General features: G+C 46.7%; 1 protein-coding gene across 1 annotated transcript; it reads right to left on the reverse strand.

Annotated features, from left to right (window-relative positions):
• Positions 1-488: 488 nt before the first annotated feature.
• Positions 489-19,144, reverse strand: LOC124100491 (rab5 GDP/GTP exchange factor). The gene is made up of 6 exons (XM_046456025.2): positions 18,945-19,144; positions 12,286-12,367; positions 11,484-11,616; positions 10,387-10,478; positions 3,371-3,627; positions 489-1,361 (listed from the first exon to the last, which is right to left on the reverse strand). Exons 1-6 carry the CDS (start codon positions 18,972-18,974, stop codon positions 963-965), a joined length of 993 nt encoding a protein of 330 aa, XP_046311981.1. The 5' UTR covers positions 18,975-19,144; the 3' UTR covers positions 489-962.
• Positions 19,145-19,394: the final 250 nt, after the last annotated feature.

Consider the following 19,394-nt stretch of genomic DNA (forward strand, 5'->3'; position numbering starts at 1 on the left):
GCACGGAGGGCTGGAGCGCTGCTGAACACCCCCAAAGCACAGGCAGCCCTAGGCCACATTCTCCGGCCAGGGCCTGTCAGCACTGCAGAGAGCCCCTTCCAAAGGAGGCAGAGGGGCACCATCACCACGCGCAGCCCTGCTGAGGGCTCCCCCCAGCTCTCGTCACACCCACCTCCCCCGGCACACCCCGACCAGGGCCAGCCAGACTTGCTGGCTGAACAGGGGCAGGTGCCAGCAGGGCCAGCTCATGTCCAACAACCTAGACAACCAGCAAGTGGCCGTGACTTAGGACAACTGGTGTCACCTCACTGGTGTCACAGCCTCGGCTACACTGACCTCACTGTCCAAGATGAAGTCCACAGTACAAGGGGCACACAGAAAGGCTCCGGGGTTCCTCTGGGTGGGCAAACCAAATAAGATGGTGCTAAAGACAAATATCCCACAGAGCTCATTTTAAACTAAATTAAAAAAACACACGAAATGCCACATGCAGCAGACACCCGTTCTTTTTTTTATACATATTTACAATTTTACATATTTACTTATCAACATTTCTTCTGTCTTTACAATTACAAACTCCTTCAAACCGTGGGACAGTGGTAACAGAGGACTCTCTTAAACACAACTTGACAGCATTTGCTTGTTTCACCCTTTAGAAGGCAATTACTCCCCAAAACCAGACCACAGCGAACTGAGGAGGAGGCCCACAGAAAATCATGGAGGAAAAGAAGGTGTAGGCAAAGTTTCCACATAAACCTTAAATGAATCTGTTTCAATAACTCAAATAAATAGTACTTTATTATTAACTAAGCTTCTCCTACCTGGAAAAACAAAACAAAACAAACAAACCACCCCCACGAACTGTACCTTAAAAATACTCTGGCATCTATAAGCAATGGAGTCGAACTCCAGACCCCCGCTTGAAGGCTGCAGGCCTAGAGCAACACTCCCACGTCAGGTCCTCATCCGGCATAAACCTGAGGCTGCAATGGTGGGGGGAGTTTGTCATTTTCAACATTTTCAGAGTCAATAGCTGCTAATGGTTGACTTTGGGGCTTAATTTCCAGTGGATATTTCTCCACAATGTCTTGAACTTCTTTTGCAATTCCATCTGTCCAATCTATTAAGTCTTTTTCAAGTTTCTTGGCTTCATTCATGATTCTTTCCTGTCTTTCATTCAACTGAGACAGGAGATCCAAGTTCTTATACATCTGCTTCACACCTAAGCAGGCATCAGGAGACCAGCCCTCGGGCTCTTGCTTCCTGGGAGAGGTCTGGCCGGACATGTAGCGATCAAAATCCTCCTGACTCAGATTCAAAGACTGGGCATCTAATTTCTCAATGAAAGCCACAGCACAGCACTGCAGGAAGAGGAGGACGGTATTACAGTCAGATTAGACAAGCTGTAAGTATTCAGATTTTTAAAACCTTGTCACAGAGAAGTTAAAATGGAAGCAAAAGTAAACACACAGACTAGTGAACCTCCATATACGTCAGCTTCAAAAACCACCAACCATATTTCCTTCATTCTCCCAGGAGGTCCAGGCCTGTGTGCAGCTCGCAGGGACCCACCAGCCACTCCCTGCAGAGCTCTGGCCAGGCAGGGCCAGCGGGTGCCTATGGATCCTGGAAGTCCTGATACACATAGACCTCTGGTCCTTGGAGAGGTATTAACATCAGTGGTCAGCTGTCACCTCTGTCCCTGAAGAGCAGTGGTGTGTGACCCTGGGGGAGTTGCTGGCGCTCTAACATTCCTGGCTCTGCAGGGGGGAGCAACTGGGCAGCCACGGCCAGCACAGAAGGCCCAGTTAGGAGAGGCCTGCCGCTTTCTCATACTGACTAAAATTTTCTACAAGGGACATATACTAGATGCATATTTTTTAAAAAGCTATTTTCAATACAATTATAATGCGCCAATAAAAAGAAGTAGGGAAAAAGCTATTTTCACAAGAAAGGTATGTACGACAAAACAGAGAGAAACAGATGACTCTCAGAACATCTTCTGAGAAACCCACCCACCTACACTACTGCTCAGAACAAGTAGAGCAAGTCACCCCTCTAAGGAGTATGTGCCACCCTCACAACTGTCTTCTGTGTGGCCACTCCCCTACTGCCCGGGGAGGGAACCCAAGGAGATCCTGACACTCCTGGAGTGTGAATGGACACAGGGCAGGAAAGAAAAGGCCACTGAAGAGAGAGAGTCTCAGCTCTCAGCAAATCGTGTGAGCCCAAGACGGGCAGAACTCTGTGACCAGGCAAGACAGCACAGCGGACAGTGGAGGACAGATGCCAGGGAGGAACTCAAGGGGGAAACACCAAGGCCACACAGGGACAAGGGGAAGTGGGTGGCAGGAGCCAAGGGACAAAACCAACTCCAGATAAAGGCGGCATCAGGATGCCGGGGGAAGCAGAGCAGGCCAAGTGACCCCCATCGCTTCCTGGGGCTTGCTCTGGTGTGCTACAGGCACACACAGGAACAGGGTCACCCGACACAGTCACACATGCATGGGACAGAATTCGCTCCACTCAGTCCCCGGTGCTTCCCCTTTCCCTCCCTGTTCCTCCTCTCTACTGGTTTTCCTTCTGTTTAATATTTACAGTTTTTGTTTAAAATTAGTACTTTATAGATACACATAAGGGTAGAATTCATGTATGTACACAGTATAATTTGGTGAATTTCATTCTACTGTTTCAAGCGTTTTAAAAATGGATTATAGGAGCCAGGTGCAGTGGTACGCACCTGTAATTCCAGTGGCTTGGGAGGCTGAGGCAGGAGGATCATGAGTTCAAAGCCAGTCTCAGCAATGCCAAGGCGCTAAACAACTCAGTGAGACCCTGTCTCTAAAAATAGGGTTGGGCATGTGGTTCAGTGGTGGTGTGACCCTGAATTCAATTCATGGTACCAAAAAAAAAAAAAAAAAGGGGGGGGGGATACAGGGCTGGGGATTCAGCTCAATTGGTGGCCTGCCTGCCTTGCATGCACAAGGCCCTGGGTTCAATCTTCAGCACCACACACACTCTCACACACACACAAAGTCTCTTTCCTTTCTCCCCTTTCCTTCAAAATCAATCAATCAATCAATCGGATTACTGTTGAAGACTGGACTCTCTCAGGGTGGAAACAGCCCAGTGCAGTGACTCCCAGCCCACGCAGGACCCTGGTGATGCCTATAGAGGTGGGGCTGTGCCCTCTGTTTGCAGTAGAGTCACTCACTCTGGGTCACAAGGGCTCTGTGGCACAAAGTGAGCACCCTAGCCATGCCTACTCCTCCCTTGTGAGCAAGGACCAGCCGTAGGCCTGTGAGTGACCCGCATGGCCTTGGAGCACCCCCTTCCTGGTCTCCTGCACAACACTGAGCGCAGCCCTCACCAGGTTGGTGAAATAGTAGCCATCCTCCCCGGTCATCAGCCGACTGGGGTTGCAGAAGCGGGTGATGTACTGGATGTTGGACTGCAGGCGTGGGGGGTTGCCCTTCAGCACGATGTAGATGAGCGTGGGCAAGAAGTCATCTGCAGAAGCGGGCTCCCTCTTGGTGACCTTGATGGCGTTGAAGATGTGCTTGCTGCACCTGGTGATGCAGGCCAACTTATCCCGAGGCACACGCTTCGAATCCATTTCAATGATGTCTACAGGGCAGAGAGACAGTGCTATGCGTGGGAAAATAGTCACACCCAAGAAGCAAGAGGGTAACTGTCCTTATCTGTCAGGTTACACAGGTGTTCTCACTGACTCCCACCCCAGTGGTCACCTAGCATGAAAAACCCAGAGCCCAAGAGCGCAACCGGATAGGGCTGGGTGGGGCTCAGTGGTGGAGCGCTTGTCTGGCACATGTAAGGCACTGGGTTGCACCCTCAGCACATGAATGTGACTGGGGTTCGCCCACAGAGCAGGCGCCCCACCAGGCAGCACAAGTGCTTCCACAGGCTTCGCCTGGAGCTCAGAGCACCCAGGGCGAGGAACAGAGGTCTGAGAGACTGCACACGGGAGCTGGGGCTGGGGCTCAGGGCGGAGCGCTTGCCTGGCACAGGAGAGGCACTGGGTTCCATCCTCAGCACCACATAAAGATAAATAAAGGCACTGTGTCCACCTACAACTAAAATACACATATGATACATACACAAATAAAAAAGAGAGAGAAGCTACACAACGTGCCCTCGTCCACCGCTGGCTTCTAGTCACAGTGGGAGACTGAGAGGAAGATGGTTTAAAGAAGCCTCCCCACTGCCTGTTTCTCTGTGCATCTCAGACTCCATCTCAAGGTCTCAAGGTGCCCACTTTGTGCTAAAGCTGACCTGAAAGCACAGTAGTGACTCCTAGGGGGAAGGAGGAAGCTGGTCACAGGGACAACACAGCTGGACAGTGGGGACTCCACCCAGGGTTCCACAGCAGAGGGGCAGCCACAGCTCACAAGCACTTAGGAAATGACCCTGATGGGATCATTGCATGTGTGGCCATACATCAAACCCCACCAACGTGTACAGTTAACATGTTAAAAATAAAGTAAAAAGCAACATGGCATGGGGCTGGAGCTGGGGCTCAATGGCTGGTGCTCGCCTCACATGCTTCGTGAGCCACTGGGTTCCATCCTCAGCACCACATATAAAAATAAATAAATAAATAAAACAAAGATATTGTGTCCATCCTCAAAATCAATCAATCAATTAATCAAGCAAGCAACATGGCTACCACACCAAGCCCCTCATGTGGCTCTCAGAATGCAGCCCGCTTAGGCCCATAGAAGCTAGTCCCCGTGGCTGGGATCTCCATCAGCTAAGGTGTCCACAGAAGCTGCAGGACACTGACAACCCACTTGCGGGCAGAAGGGATAAAGCAGGGGTATAAATTTACCTCAAAATAATTCTTCATTTCTCTCAGAAAACTACTTCACTGCCTGTGACTACCACCAAATCCAACGAGGGGGTTCTTTTTGCAGTTCTAGGGACTGACCCCACTGAGCCATATCCCCCAATTCTTTTTTTTTGTTGTTGTTGTTTTGGGACAAGCATCTCCCTAAATTGCTTAGGCTGGCCTTGAACTTGCAATCCTCCCACCTCAGCCTCCTGAATTTCAATGATCACTGGGGTGAGCCACATGCCCCACACTAATGGGCTCTTAGAAGTGCACAAGAGCAGGACAGCTGGGCAGGGCGGCTCACGCCTGCAATCCAGGGACTCAGGAGGCAGGAGGGTCCCAAGGTTCAGGCCAGCCTTGGCAACCTATTAAGAACCTGAGCAACGTAGTGACACCCTGTCTCTAACAGAATCTAACAGAATTGTGTTATATACACACATAAAAGCTCCAAAGGAAATACCACTTTTATGTGTACATGTAAAGTACCAATAAAAAATGGGTAAATGAAGGTGTGAAAGGAAGATCAAAAACAGGGGGAGAGAGGAGAGGAAGAAAAGGGAGGGGAGCGGGATTGAAACCAAATTCTGTGCATGTACAATGTTGTCAAAAGGAGCCCAAATATCATACGTAACTGTAATGGTCTAATAAAAAAACAAATCAGAAAACCAAAGGGTGGGGATGTGGCTCAGTGGAAGAGAGCCCCTGGGTTTGATCCTCAGTGTCGGTCTGACTCTCACACACATGCAGGAGAAGAGATTATAAAGGATGTTTTTTTTCTTTATCTTTACATTTTTTTGTTACCAGGGAATGAACCCAGGAGTGGGTGCTCTACCACTGAGCCACATCCCCAGCCCTCTTTATTTTAAGACAGGGTCTTGCTAAATTACCAAAGCTGGCCTCAAACTTGTGATCCTCCTGACTCAGCCTCCCAAGTCACTGGAATCACAGGCATGGGCCATGCGCCCGGCTGAAGGATGGTCTAAGTATAACTGTCAATATGGCCCAAATAACACAAGGAAGAGAATGTACGTCAATGTGCACACATCTGATTCAGCTGGGCCTCGGGGAAGGAAAGGCGGGGAGGTAGCTCAACCTGACCACACATACTTGCAGTGACAGACGGCGGTGTGCGCTGGGCCCTGCTCTCTGGGGGCCTCCCAGGACCCCAGCTGGGAAGACAAGGTGTGGGGTCAGATGTGCCAGACAGTGTAGGGGCCTTGTTTTAACTGCCTAATGTGTTTACTGGCCACACTCACATTTTGGGATGTGTGAATTACATAACGCACGTGTGTGGTCAGGCTTTTTCAATTCTGGCTTATAATTATCACTGCTATGTCCCAATCTCCCCCAACCCCTACTTTGGAGTAAGTCGCTGCACCTCCTTTTTTCTTTACCAGTTTTACTACTTTTTTCTCCTAAAATTTTTTGAGACAGGGTCCTACTAATCCTACAGGCTGGCCTCAAACCTGCAACCCCTGCTCGGCCTCCAGAGCTGCTGAAACTGCAGGGAACACCCTGTGCCCAGCTCCATCGTTACTGTTTTCATTTATCTTATTTAGCCTTCTACCTTTTACTGTTGATTTTGAGACTCTATTTTAAACCTTTTCAAAGAGATCAAACCCAGGGCCTTGCACACCCTTCCCCTGAGCTCCATCCCAGTCTTGTCTTTATCAAACTTTCAACCTCTTGCTCATTAGTCTTTCCTTTCCAAAGTGAGTAACAAGTGAAGTGTCTGGCTGCCACTGTTGGGCAGAACTGGCAGGCAGAGGGAGGGGAGGGGAGGGGAGGGAAGGGGAGGGAAGCGGAAGGGAAGCAGGAGGGAAGCAGGAGGGAAGCAGGAGGGGGATGGGACAAGGACGATTCCCAGGTGCTGCTCCTCTGCCCCCAATTGAGTCCTTCTGGAACCCAACTCCAGCTTGCAGCCCCCTGATTCACACGGCCCTTCACTGGATGAAATGGGAGGAAAAAGCGAAAAGCAAGAAACTCACAGCTGCCTTTGTTTTACCTGGAGTCATGATTTCCCACCCTTACTGCTTACTGTGACTGACACTCAAGCTGTTGAATGACTGCACTGGGTCTCTGTCCAGGGCTTTTACTGGCAACCAGTAGGGCTGAGTATGCCTACCTTAGCCCACCCCAACATCCAGGTTGATCTTTCGTGGAGTTCTGACAGCAGCACAGGAGAGACCTCTGGGTCATGTTTTCTCACTCTAGCACCTACCTAGCTGTAGGGGACTGTCCCAAGGATGTTCAGAGCACCCCTGACCTCATCCTCCAGAGCCACCAGCTCCTCTGTAGATGTGGCAGGCATTCAAATAGTCTCCAGATGGGGACGGGGTAGAGTGCCTGCTTAGCATGCTTGAGGCCCTGGGCTTGATCCACAGCACCAGGAAAAAAATGACTTTTTTTTCTCTCCCAGATGATGCCAAATGTTCCCTGGGGGCAGTGGTACCCAGCTGAGAACCAGTGCTCTAGGCAGACAGCTCCAGGTCAGGCAGAGGTGCCCAGCTGAGAACTAGTGTTCTAGGCAGATGGCTCCAGGTCAGGCAGAGGTCGTAAGAGCAGCCGCTTAATTAGAACAGGGACTTTAGACACTGACCAAAGGCACTGACATCTCCTTGTACCCAAACTCTTGGAGCTAAGAGAAGCTGATGATGGGATCCTCCCTCTCCTCCCTGGGGGGACACATTCTTCTTTTAAGAAATCCTGAAGCTGGGAAAGGTGGTACGCCTGTAGTCCAGCTACTCGGGAGACTGAGGCAGAATGTTCACTTGAGCCCAGAATTCCAGACCATCCTGGGCAACCCAGCGAGACCCCACTGCAGGAGGTAAGGAAGAAAGGGTGGGAGCGAGGGAGGGAGAAGAGTGAGAGAAAGAAAAGGGACTCCTGAAGAGTGTTTGACTGGCCTGGATGATTCTCCCCATTTCTGCAGCTCTGCAGCAGACCTCACAGCTGTTACCTCTCTGCCCTGAAAATGGGTCCCCTGCCCAGAAGTGTACGAACCACACCGTGCGGAGGGACTGGCTGCATCTCCTGCCTGCCCCACCATCCCCTGGACAGCTGCATTCATTGCCCCTGCCTCCTTACACTGGAAGCCTCACATGAACCCTGGGCACCAGCCAAGGCCCCCGTGGACATTCCCTACTTAGGTGCAAGTCCACGGCCCAGGACACCACAGCTGCCAAGTCGGGCCTCAGGACCACTGCACCGGGAAACGGGTGGTTCAGACCTGGTCAGCCGTGGCCAGGCTTCAAGATCCAGTGGTTCCCTTGGGAAAAGTTTTTCAATGAATAAGATTTTTCTCCTTGAATTTGATTAAAAGATAAAACTATTGTTGGAGCATCTCTCAAGGAGTTTTAAGATCAAATTTGTAGAATTAAGATTTCAAAACTTTTTTGGTTTTTGGTTTTTCACATTAGTGGTTTTAAACTTTCTTTCCTCTAGCTATCAGAGAAAAAACACAGGGGTACACTGGCCATCTCTCCCTGCAGCTTCAGGGCCCATCCTCCCGAGGCTGTTTCTGAATGCTTGACTTTGCTGCACATCTGCACATGTGAGCTGCTTCTGGCCCTATGACCAGCTCCTCTAGCATACTGTCCTCTGAAGGGTCTCAAAGCCTTTCATCACAGTAGGGAAGCCCTTTTCAGGAGCCCACAGTGCCAAGAGAAGCCCTTTCCAGGAGCCCCAGTGCCAAGGCTGGGACCAGGAGAACCCTTCCCCATCTACCTTCCTCTAGAGACAGACATCAACTAGTGTGTTAACAAACAAGACTCACAGGGCCAACTCTGAGCACACGGGGTGACCTGGGAAATCCAGCCAATACTCCTAATTTTACTGTTTACAGCTAGTGTCCACTCTGGTGACTCTTGTACTCAGGCAGACAATTTTAGATTAGAAAGTGACAAGACATGGGGACCAAGATGGGAGAGAAAGACCAAGAAGGCTTTTTGAAGGTTTGTTTTTGAATTCCTACTATCAAAAGATCTCTTGAACCCTATCTCAGCTGCCTTGAGAAAGTATGGCCTTACAAAGGCTGTTCAACTCTGGACATCCTGCAATACTCTTTTTTAGTTCTATTTTTAAGCAAACAACAGTTTTCCACTTGTGATTTTTGGTTTCACAAGGTCTGCCCTGTGGTTTTTAGTCTCTGGAAAAACCAAACACCAAGTCCAAGCCCACCTCTGATCTCCTACGGGGTCCCTGAGCAGAGGGTAGGGCTGGATGACTGCGCAGTAGCAGAGGTCCACTCCACTCCCCCTCCCCTTCCCCCTCCCTCCACAACACCAGGGAATAGCACTCCTCCTATGCCCAGCCGAGCTCTCAGCCTTTCAAGTTACTGCCCATTTTAACAAAGAGACTGCAGACCTGGAGGTGGGACAACAGCCCTCTTAAGGATGAAGTAAACATTGGCCACATCCTCTGACAGTATCTGTCCCCAGAGCTAGAATGGCAGCCTCTGAGACCTAAGTCCAGTGCCTTTCTCCTTTGCTGGCAGAGCAATGGAACTTATCCCTTTCAAAACCTTGACCTTATTGTTGATGGGCATCGGGGACAAGGACCAAGCTTTCAGTACTGGGACCTGTGAAAGCCTAGTGAGGAAGCCTGGCACAATGAAGACAACAGTATTTAGCTAGACCAGATACACTTAGTCCTCAGAACCTGCACAAAAATGAGAGTAGCCGACCTAGCTACAGGAGCTGAAGGGTGCAGAGCCTGAGGAGGCAGAGAACATCTGGAGAGACCCATGCACAGAGGCACGGAGACAAGCAGGTTCCCATGGGAACCTAGTATGTGGGAACTCCCTCTTCACAGCCCTCGTGAAACCACCATCTCTCCCGGTGGCTCTCCTGGAGCAGCCTGCTGGTGGCCTGCCTCTGGCACTGCAGCACCTAGGGACCCCCTCTGCTCCCCAGCAGGACTTCAGCAGCAGCAGCAGCAGCAGCAGCAGCCAGGGGAGGAGCCTTCTGACTCCCTCCCTGGTGGAGGGGAGGCTGGCCAAGGCCTCTTAACGACTATGCTGAACTTGTGCCATCCTGCACCACCTCCTAGCAGGAGTGGTTACTCCTCTGAATAATGGACAGACACGGCATCAGATGCCTGCACCTGCACAGAATGATAGGGCCACATCCATCTGGGGCACTTTGTTTTTCTTCCTGATCAAACCAGGGAATCATTCCAAGCATACCTCTCCCTCAGGTTAATGACCAATCAGAGGCACCTTCTTAATGTTCTCCAGCTCAAGGATTACTGTGCCTCACCAATTCCCTGCTTGCATTCAAAATTATTTTGAATACACAAATGCAACTCAGTCTTAAGAAATTCATTTTAGCTCTATTTGCCCCTAGTTCAATGCTCAAACAATAAGACTCTGATTTCTAAAAATGAAGGGGAAGAGGAGTTTATCTGCTATTCTGAATGCATAAAATTCAGAAAACACTCTTGCAAACACTTTCCTGACTTTTGCTCACTGAAAACTGGACTGACAGCAATGTCAAGCCACCAGGGAGCACCCACCAACAGCCTGTTTCACTGACCTGTGATCGCTTTCACCACCATGTCAGACACTTCTGGAATTTCTTCATTGACAGGGACACAAAGCATCTGAGGTGTAACCCAGTGCAGGGCTCTACAAAGAGAGAGACAGTCAAGAGAGTTCCAAGAATGGGAGATGGTCTTTTGTCTTGCCCTCCCTTCAGCTACAGGAAAGGGGCATGGCTGAGCAATCAGGCCATCCTGGGCCCAAGAGCAACACCTCTGCATGCATCAGGAGCTCAATTGACCTAACCGAGTAAAGAGAATGCTAAAACGAGGTGTCTCTTCCACGCCTGTCACAGGAAGAGCACGAGACCATTACACTGGGTGAAAGGAGTGTTTACTACTGAGACTGGAAAGCACTCTACATGTAGATCTGAGAACAACTGCTGCTCTGCATCCTCAATGTCCTTTACACTCCCCAAGTCCCTACCAAGACTGCTGTGGACCTCTCTACTTGTGTGGCTAATGCTCGCCCGCACCTCAGTCTAGCAGCCACTCGCTACATCTGGCTCCCACCATGGACTCCACCTTCCCCTGGCCCAGCACCGACTGCTTACCTCTGGGTAAAGAGCTACCAGTCCCTTATGTGGCCCTTGTTTGGGATTCCCAGGGCCCTCTCCTCCATACACATTAGGGCCCAGCCCTGGAACCATTCCCACACCTAGGAGGCCTGTCCCCAAGCGTGCCACCGCCAGTGGACTGCAGAGCACTGTGGCTCACTCCACTGGTCCTGAGATTGGGAAAGGAGTGACTGCAGGAACGGCTGAACAGTGGGCACAGAGGTGCGAAGGAAGGTGACACCGCCACCCTGAGGGGGTATTCACGGCCCCTGCCAGACAAGAATGCACAGAAACACAAAACCAGTCCTGTTCCCTGGAAATCTTGGTGATGTGAATCAATTTCAAACACAAATCTGAAACTGCTGGAGTCTGACATACGAGCAAGACTACCCCAGGCCCTTCCTCTGGGGCCACAGCTGTCCTGTGCTCAGGCACAGGCAGGCAGTGTGGCTTTCCCAGTCTCCTAAGGGCTGAAGCGCAGGTGCCTTACTTTGGGACAACGTGTTCTTCCAAACAGAAGAAAGCAAGATGAGTACCTGATCCTCTTCTGAATGGCGAGGTCCTTCTTCTCATCGTCTGTGGTTTCTGGGCAGAACACGTGTTTATAGAGGCGCGTCATGATGTACTTTTCAATCTGATCCATTATCTTCTCAACTCTTTCTGGAGGGACTGAAACACACGGTGGATACAAAAAGCTCAAGAGAAGGGCGGACATTTTAAATTAAGAGAACGTCTTCACACTATCTGCTACATAACCTCAGCACGGTCATCAGCCAAGCACTTGAATTCCCAAGACCCAGGGACACTGGCCAGCTTCCTTTCATCTCTCGGAGGGTTACTATAACACCACTGAGATCCCCGAGGTACATGTGGGGCAGGTTCTCGGATAGGCGTGTGTGCTGAGTACATCCTAAGGTACAACAGCAAAGCAGGTCAAATTTCAGAAGAATCTTTAAAATCCCAAGTCCATGATTCTCATGTTTTTTTTGGTTGCCCGAATTCCCTTAAGGACATATCATCATCATGAACAATGACTCACCAAAATGGTGACTCTAAATGGGGATTCGTTTAGAAAAGCTTTCCAATGGACAAAGGGCTTCAATCCACTTCCCCTTCACCCACAACAGAGATGGCAACACCTATTCAGACAACGCTCCACTGCTTTGGTTGTCTTGGAAGGCACTGCCAAGCATGAGCCAGTGGCCACGACGTCATGCAGTGGTTCACTGGAGGCTGTGGCCAACCAGCCAGGCTGGTAGAGGAGGAGGGCACTGTTAGGAGGTGGGCAGCAGCCTGTGCTAACACCAGCAACCCTCAATGGCTGGCTAGCACAGTTACCTTTTCCACGGGTCTGCATTCTTTCCGCCACATTCTGGTAAAAATCCTGAGTACACTCTGACTGCTCCTCAATGCTCAGATCCTGAAACAGAGGGAGGAAAAGGCTGCTTGGCAGCTGGACAAAGCCCCCAAGCAGAGCTCTCAACCGTGAGAGATTTCCAAACCAACTCCTTGCACTGGTGCTCATCTGAAAAGTACTTACAAATTATATTCATTTGCAAGGGACAATAACCTACCCATTCATATTTTATGATGTCATGACCTTTTTTCACTCTATATACATATTCTTAACATAACTTATGTACATTTTCATCCATCTAATCTACTTAATCATCTTTGATGGCGTAGCCAATTTGTTTAACCATGCTCTATCACTGTGCATTTGGCCTGCTTCCCCCTCCCCTTTTTAAAATATTTTGTTGTTGTTGTTGGAACTTTATTTTATTTTTATTAAAATGTGGTACTGAGAATTGAACCCAGTGCTTCACATATGCTAGGTGATTGTTCTACCACTGAGCTACAACCCCAGCCCCCTGCTTCCATTTTTTTACTGTTATGTATAGTAGCTATGAACAATTTTTCTTTTTTGCTGAGGTGGACAGGGACCAGGGATTGAACTCAGGGGAACTCTTGACCACTGAGTCACATCCCCAGTCCTATTTTGTATTTTATTTATAAATATTTCTATTTATTTAGAGCCAGAGTCTAAATATATTATTTAGTTGCTTAGTGCCTTGCTTTTGCTGAGGCTGACTTTGAACTCCCAATCCTCCTGCCTCAGCCTCCCAAGGTGCTGGGATTATAGCTGTCAATCCTCCTGCCTCAGCCTCCCAAGGTGCTGGGATTACAGCTGTACACCATTGAGCCCGGCCTATGTACAATTTTTTTGAGACTGTTATCTTTTGAGTTATTTTTTTTGTAACTATTCCAAAAGTGGCATTAAATCACCTTGATAGCTCCAAGTATCTACTGCTGGAGCCAATCCTCAGAAACCCAATGTGCACTGCCATTAGCCGAGTGCAGTCACTGACTTCACCACACCCCTATAACGTGGGGCTCTGTGATTTTATTTGGTTTTAGTGATTATACAGGTACACTGTGTGTGTTTACTGTTCACCTTCTCCAATGTCAATGTCAACTTTAAGCTGATGTGAAAAGGGTCTTCCTCACCACCCATCTGCACTCAGCTATTCCCCAACTTTTGCTCTTTCCCACTTTTCAATTTATTTCAGATACTAGCATTGAACTGGTGGTCCCGGCTCAGGATCTGGACACCGACTCTCTCAGTGTCCATGGTGTGCCCTCGGCCCAAACCACCCCGCTGAGTCCTAACTGCCCTGCTGTTGGAGGCCCTGTTCCTGGCTTTCCACCTCTCTACACTACTACACTGTTCTCTGTGCAGACTGGCCTCACTCTCACCAGTCCCCTCAGTTCCCCTAGAAAGCACAGCCTTCCAGGTCGGTAAGCCCCATGGCACTTTGGGGTCACTCTGCCTGCAGTCCCATGCTGTCTACATTGGTCATCCACAGAGGAGCCCTGGCTGGCTTAGAATCAATCCTCAGCAGGAAATCTTGGCCTCCCGCCTTGGTGGGTTCGCACACAACGCAGCACTGAGCACCCCCACTCTCCTCGAGCTCCACTTTACAAGTTATTCCCACTCACCTCCCCTGGCCACTGAAACAGCGCCAGCAGCTCAGCTCAGCTTCTCTCCACAGCTGTGATAAATCTCATTCCTTTCCTCTGAGATGTTCCCGCTTAGCCTCCACAGGAAACTCGCATCTAGAACAGTCTATACGTAAGCTGGGTCTTTCAGCAGCTGGTAGCAAGATGGGGCTCTGTCTCCCCTTCTCTCCACTTGTTGTAAAATTTGCTCCTGAAGAACTCACACTGCTTCTGGTATCACTGATTTTTACCAAAATCTCATCTGGTTGTGATAACTTTCATTTTAGAATACATCTCAAAGGCTGCTAGATTTTAGAAGCCTCCTTTCCACGAATTTTTCTTCCCTCCTCTTCACAAAAATTTTATACTTCTATCATTCTGTTTTCCCAAAGATTATTTCCCCCTAAAATTTTCTGAAAATCATATTTCTATCCACTTAGAAAGAAACTTAATACATAAATAGTAAAACTGCCCAACGATGATATAAAAAGGTTAATAAAATGCTCCCAGAGCCTTCTGTCTAAAGGGGAAAATAAAAGGCCAGCATTCTGCTATTCTATTATCACCGTAAACAAGAAGGACATGTAACTCTCTCACTTTTTTCTCTTCTGAGACAGGGTCTCATTTTGTTGCCCAAGCTGGCTGTGAACTCCTGGGCAGATTCCCCTGCCTCAGCCCCCTGAGCAGCTGGGAATGCAGGTGCTTGCCACCATGCCCAGCTTAACTATGAACAAACTGTAGTCATTCATAGGATTATTATTCGACTCAGTTAACTGGAAACACTTTGACCTTTTCAAGACCTAAGTGTCCTGTTGTACTGGTGATAATGGATCACCATCCCCGGTTTTGCACAGTCACTAAAATTTTATGTTATAATTCAGAAAACTTTTTTCTAATAGATCTGATTGTTGCTTATTCCCACCCCCAACCCCCCTACTAAAACTCATGGCTAAGAGGGCTTTGTTCACCATTATACCTCAGGCCAGTATCAGAGCCGGGCATGTGGTTAGCTCAACCTTCTCTGAAGGAGTAAATGTGATCCGTTATTATCATCCCCCTTTGTAATACTGTGAAGACACTGGGAAATAACCCTCATCTCTTCCGTACAACAGAGGCAATGAGGGCCTTGACATTGCACTCTTTTCAAGGGTATTTATATAGAGTACTAGGAGGCAGAGAAAGAGGAAAGGGTAGATTGTTTACTGTCCCAATACAATAAGACAATGATTCCTTTTAGAGCAAAGATCCGGCTGACTCACTGTCCATGTGAAAGATTCAGAATCTAAGTTCAAGGTTCCTCTTCTCTAATGCAACTGTGACTACTAGCATTACCTGTCATCATTGCATTGCCCGTAGGACTTGATACTGAAGGAATTAGTGCAAATGCTGATAATTTGGCTATTGCTATCAGTAATAAACTGGCCTTTTATCTCTGACCCAGGAGATTCATGTCTTCTACCAGAATCCATGAAACCACGGCTGGCTCAGTAGTCAGGCTGCAAGTAAGGTGATTGCACCTTCACAGTACTTGTCACAAGACCTACGGGACAGGTTTGTGCTCATAAATTCTTTTAACCTCTACAAAATTCCAAAAGGTTTTTCCACAAAAAATAGTCCAGCAATATAAAAATAAACCCTTTTCCTCAAGTATTTGCTAACTATTACCTGGAATTACCTTTCTATAATGACTATGTACAAAATCAATTATTTTTCGTAAAAACATTTTTCTTTATAGTTTAAAACAGAAATGGGCATATCTCTTTCAATATTAATACTGAAAGGTACTGTTTAACTTTTTTTTTCACCTTCAGTTTTGAAAACATGCAACTGACTATTTAATCAAGTTTTCTATGTATTTCATGTGAGACTCCCATTATTAGAATTTAGATCTCCTATTGTTCGGGTTAACTTTTTTCTTTTCTTTCCTTTATGGTGCTGGGGATTGAACCCACGGCCTCATGCATGCTAGGTAAGTGCTCTACCACTAAATTACATCTCCTGCCTTCATTAAATCTCTTTTGTACTGCTGTTAATCTATTTAATCTATTTAGGTTTTAATTTTTTTTCCTCCCCCATAGCTAGGGATTGAACCTACCTCTTACACAACTAGGAAGTCACTCTATATATCTGTATATCCTCAGCCTCATATTTTTTAATTGCTTATTTCTGCTGCCTTCAATGATTTTTCAGGAAAATAAGCACACCAGAGGTCTAATCCTTTTAAATAAAATTTAAAAATTAAGCATACTCATTTCAAGTATACCATGTATGCAGTCCTCATATGCTGAAAAAGGCAGTCACACCAGGTTCATTATTTTAAGTATTTCTACATCCAGACAAATAAGAGAGTACAAACTGTTTTTGTTCTGTTTTATTCAAGTTCAATTACTGGCCAGAACTGTTCAGGTATGTTGTTCATCTCACATTCCCAGAGAAGAGCTAGGTTAATCATTTTTAGCAGCTAGGTAGTACCTGGCTATAAATAAACTCATATATGTCATCTGTAGAGGTTATAATAAACTTTTTTTAATCAAGAAAATACTTTGGGCTGGGGTTGTGGCTCAGTGGTAAAGCACTTGATTGGCACATGTGAGGCACTGGGTTTGATCCTCGGCACCATATTTAAATAAACAAACAAATAAATAAACCGCTGGGCACGGTGGCACATGCCTGTAATCCCAGTGACTCAGGAGAGTGAGGGAGGAGGATCAGGAGTTCTAAGCTAGCCTCAGCTAAATAAAGAGAGGCGCTAAGTAACTCAGTGAGACCCCATCTCTAAATAAAATACAAAATAGGGCTGGGGATGCGGCTCAGTGGTTGAGTACCCGAGTTTAATCCTCAGTGCTCCAAAAAGAAAAAAAAAAAAACCCCACAAACAAACAAACCTGTTCTGCTGGGTATGGGCGCTCACTTGTGATTCCAGTGTCTCAGGAGGCTGGGGCAAGATCACAACTTTGAACCCAGCCTCAGCAAATTAGTGAGGTCCTAAGCAACTTAGGGAAACCCTGTCTCAAATTAAAAAAAAAAAAGGGGGGGCGGGGGCTGCAGATGTGGCTCAATGGTGAAATGCCCCAGGTTTGATCCCCAGTACCAAACACCACCACCACCACATCTGCTCACTACCGGGTGTGTGCCAAGCCTTGTGTCACATGCCGAAGATTCCTAAGATGCCTGCTTAGGCTTTGCCCACATAACCATGAGACACAGTGCAGAAATGAAGACTGGGCTGCATAGCAGCTCTTAAAACAGGAGGAAACTGAGACCATACCCAGGTCTCTGATACCAATTAATAATGCCCTGAAAAGAGCTATGCATGGTGGTACCTACACCTGTTGATTTTAGTACACTGAATAAAAAGTCAAAAAAGCACACTTCTGGGGCTGGGGATGTGGCTCAAGCGGTAGCACGCTCGCCTGGCATGCGTGCGGCCCGGGTTCGATCCTCCTCACCATATACAAAACCAAGATGTTGTGTCCGCCAAAAACTAAAAAATAAATATTAAAATTCTATCTCTCTAAAAAAAAAAAAAAAAAAGCTTGTACTGTAACAGCATAAACATCTTATAAAAAAAAAAAAAAAAAAGCACACTTCTGAGCAAAAGTAAAACAAACCCAATTGAGTAGCTTTCTTAAATATAGTATGAAACAGTATGTATGCTATATGTGTCATAGACCATGGGCTAAAGAATAAAGTATAAAATTTCAGTTTTTAATTCTGCTAGAAAAGGAGAGCTGTATGTCAAATGAACTCTGAGTTCTTCATTAAGGAAGCCTATCATTGCTTCTAACATTAAACAAACAAACAAACAAACAAAACAACAGCTTGCCTCCATGCCTGAACTCCAAATGTAATTATTTGCTCAAAATACCTAAAAAGGAAAAGAGGGCTGCTTACTTACAATGTCATTATATTCCTAAAGAGCAAGAAAGAAAGCTTTTTCCTTTACAAACTGAATTTGACATTTAAAAAAATATTTTGACAAGCTGGATACACCTGTAATCCCAGTTATTAGGGAGACTGAGGCAGAAGGATCACAAGTTCAGAAAGTTCAAAGCCACTCTGGGAAACTTAGTAAGACCCTATCTCAAAATAAATAAAAATGGCTGAGGATGTGGCTCAGTGGTAAAGCCTGGCATGCATGAGGCCTGAGTTCAATCCCCAGCTGGGAGGGAAAAAAAAAGAAGTCTACTGCTTATTGGTATAGTGATGTTTGAAAACCGTGAATCAGTTCAACATTCTGCTGTTTTTAAAATTCCCTTTTTCCTTTCTCTTAAGATCTCTTCAGGTCACAGAAGAGATATTTAGATTTAATTTTGACAAGGTTAAAGAATGTTAAAGTAGAATTAACCCCTGTTTACAAAATAAATTCCTTCATGGGTAGTCTTATGAATTCTGCAATTGAAATTATGGTTTAGAAATCAGGGGCTCAAGAGACAGGTGTGGAAGTCACAGCTCCAGTTCCTACTCTGGTAAAAATTTAGCTCGGTAGTCTTGAACAGGTCCCTCCCTCCTCTACGGCTCTCAGCTCCCTCATCTATGAAACACAGGGACTGAGACTAGACAGTGCTGAAGTCCCCCCTTCAGTGTTTAAATTCTATCTTTCCCTACCTGAACAAGAGGAGGAAAACTAAAAACACAAATACAGAAGACAAAACAAACAATGTCACTGCCTAGACCTACCAGTCTAGTCATTATTAGAGAGAGTGAAGGTGTCTGGCTGCTTGCAGTTTATCCTCCCTACGAGGTAACAAGCTACCAGGGCTATTACTCAAGCACATAATTCAAGTGGCTTCAAAGTCAGATGATCTAAACTTCATTGAGCTGCAGTGGAAAAGTACTTGCCCAGAGCCAGGTTTTAACTTGGTTTTGAGGCTTTTTTTAGGTCAACAATTGGTCTTGATTTTCTCAGGGTAAAATCACAAGATTATACTCTAATATTATCTCAATGACTTTTCCTGAAACTAAGCCTCTGACAGCAGTGAGTACTCTCAACCTACCCTTTTGTAATGCATTCCTTCCAAGAACATCTTGGTCTGTTTATAGATCTCTTGTCCAGTCTTGTGGAAGGTCTTGAGAAATTCGATGAATTCCTTAGACACTCGGTCTGTTTCAATGCTGGTTTGCCGGTTTATGGAAGGACTGGGAGCCTTTGCTTCCTGAATTTCTGCTAGGAAAATAAACAGCAAATTTCATCACACAGAAGATCTATGCATGGAATCTTTAAGTATCTAACTTTAAGATTATTTAGATTATGTTTAATCAAAGTTAAACTCAAATTTAAATCATTTTATGTTTAAACATTTGACAACTTTCCTTAAAGTAAGCAGAAAACTATTTTATGAACAGGAAGTAAAAGTAAACAAAGTGACATGATCTAAAAGATACTAAAAATTGCTGTATAGGATTTTCTTAACCAAAATACAGTATGAACTGATCTATGTATTTAT

Source organism: Marmota monax, unplaced genomic scaffold (genome assembly GCF_021218885.2).
Source record: "Marmota monax isolate L192 unplaced genomic scaffold, Marmota_monax_Labrador192_F-V1.1 WCK01_AAM20220418_F8-fsc00235, whole genome shotgun sequence".
Lineage (NCBI taxonomy): Eukaryota > Metazoa > Chordata > Mammalia > Rodentia > Sciuridae > Marmota > Marmota monax.

Bases quoted from the DNA above. Each gene is read 5' to 3' on its own strand.
- LOC124100491 (XM_046456025.2), bottom strand. From the start codon at position 18,974: ATGTTCTTGGAAGGAATGCATTACAAAAGG. The intron at 10,479-11,483 runs GTACTCATCTTG...CTCTCTTTGTAG, and splicing joins GCCATTCAGAAGAGGATCAG to AGCCCTGCACTGGGTTACAC. The intron at 1,362-3,370 runs GTGAGGGCTGCG...CTCTTCCTGCAG, and splicing joins GCTACTATTTCACCAACCTG to TGCTGTGCTGTGGCTTTCAT.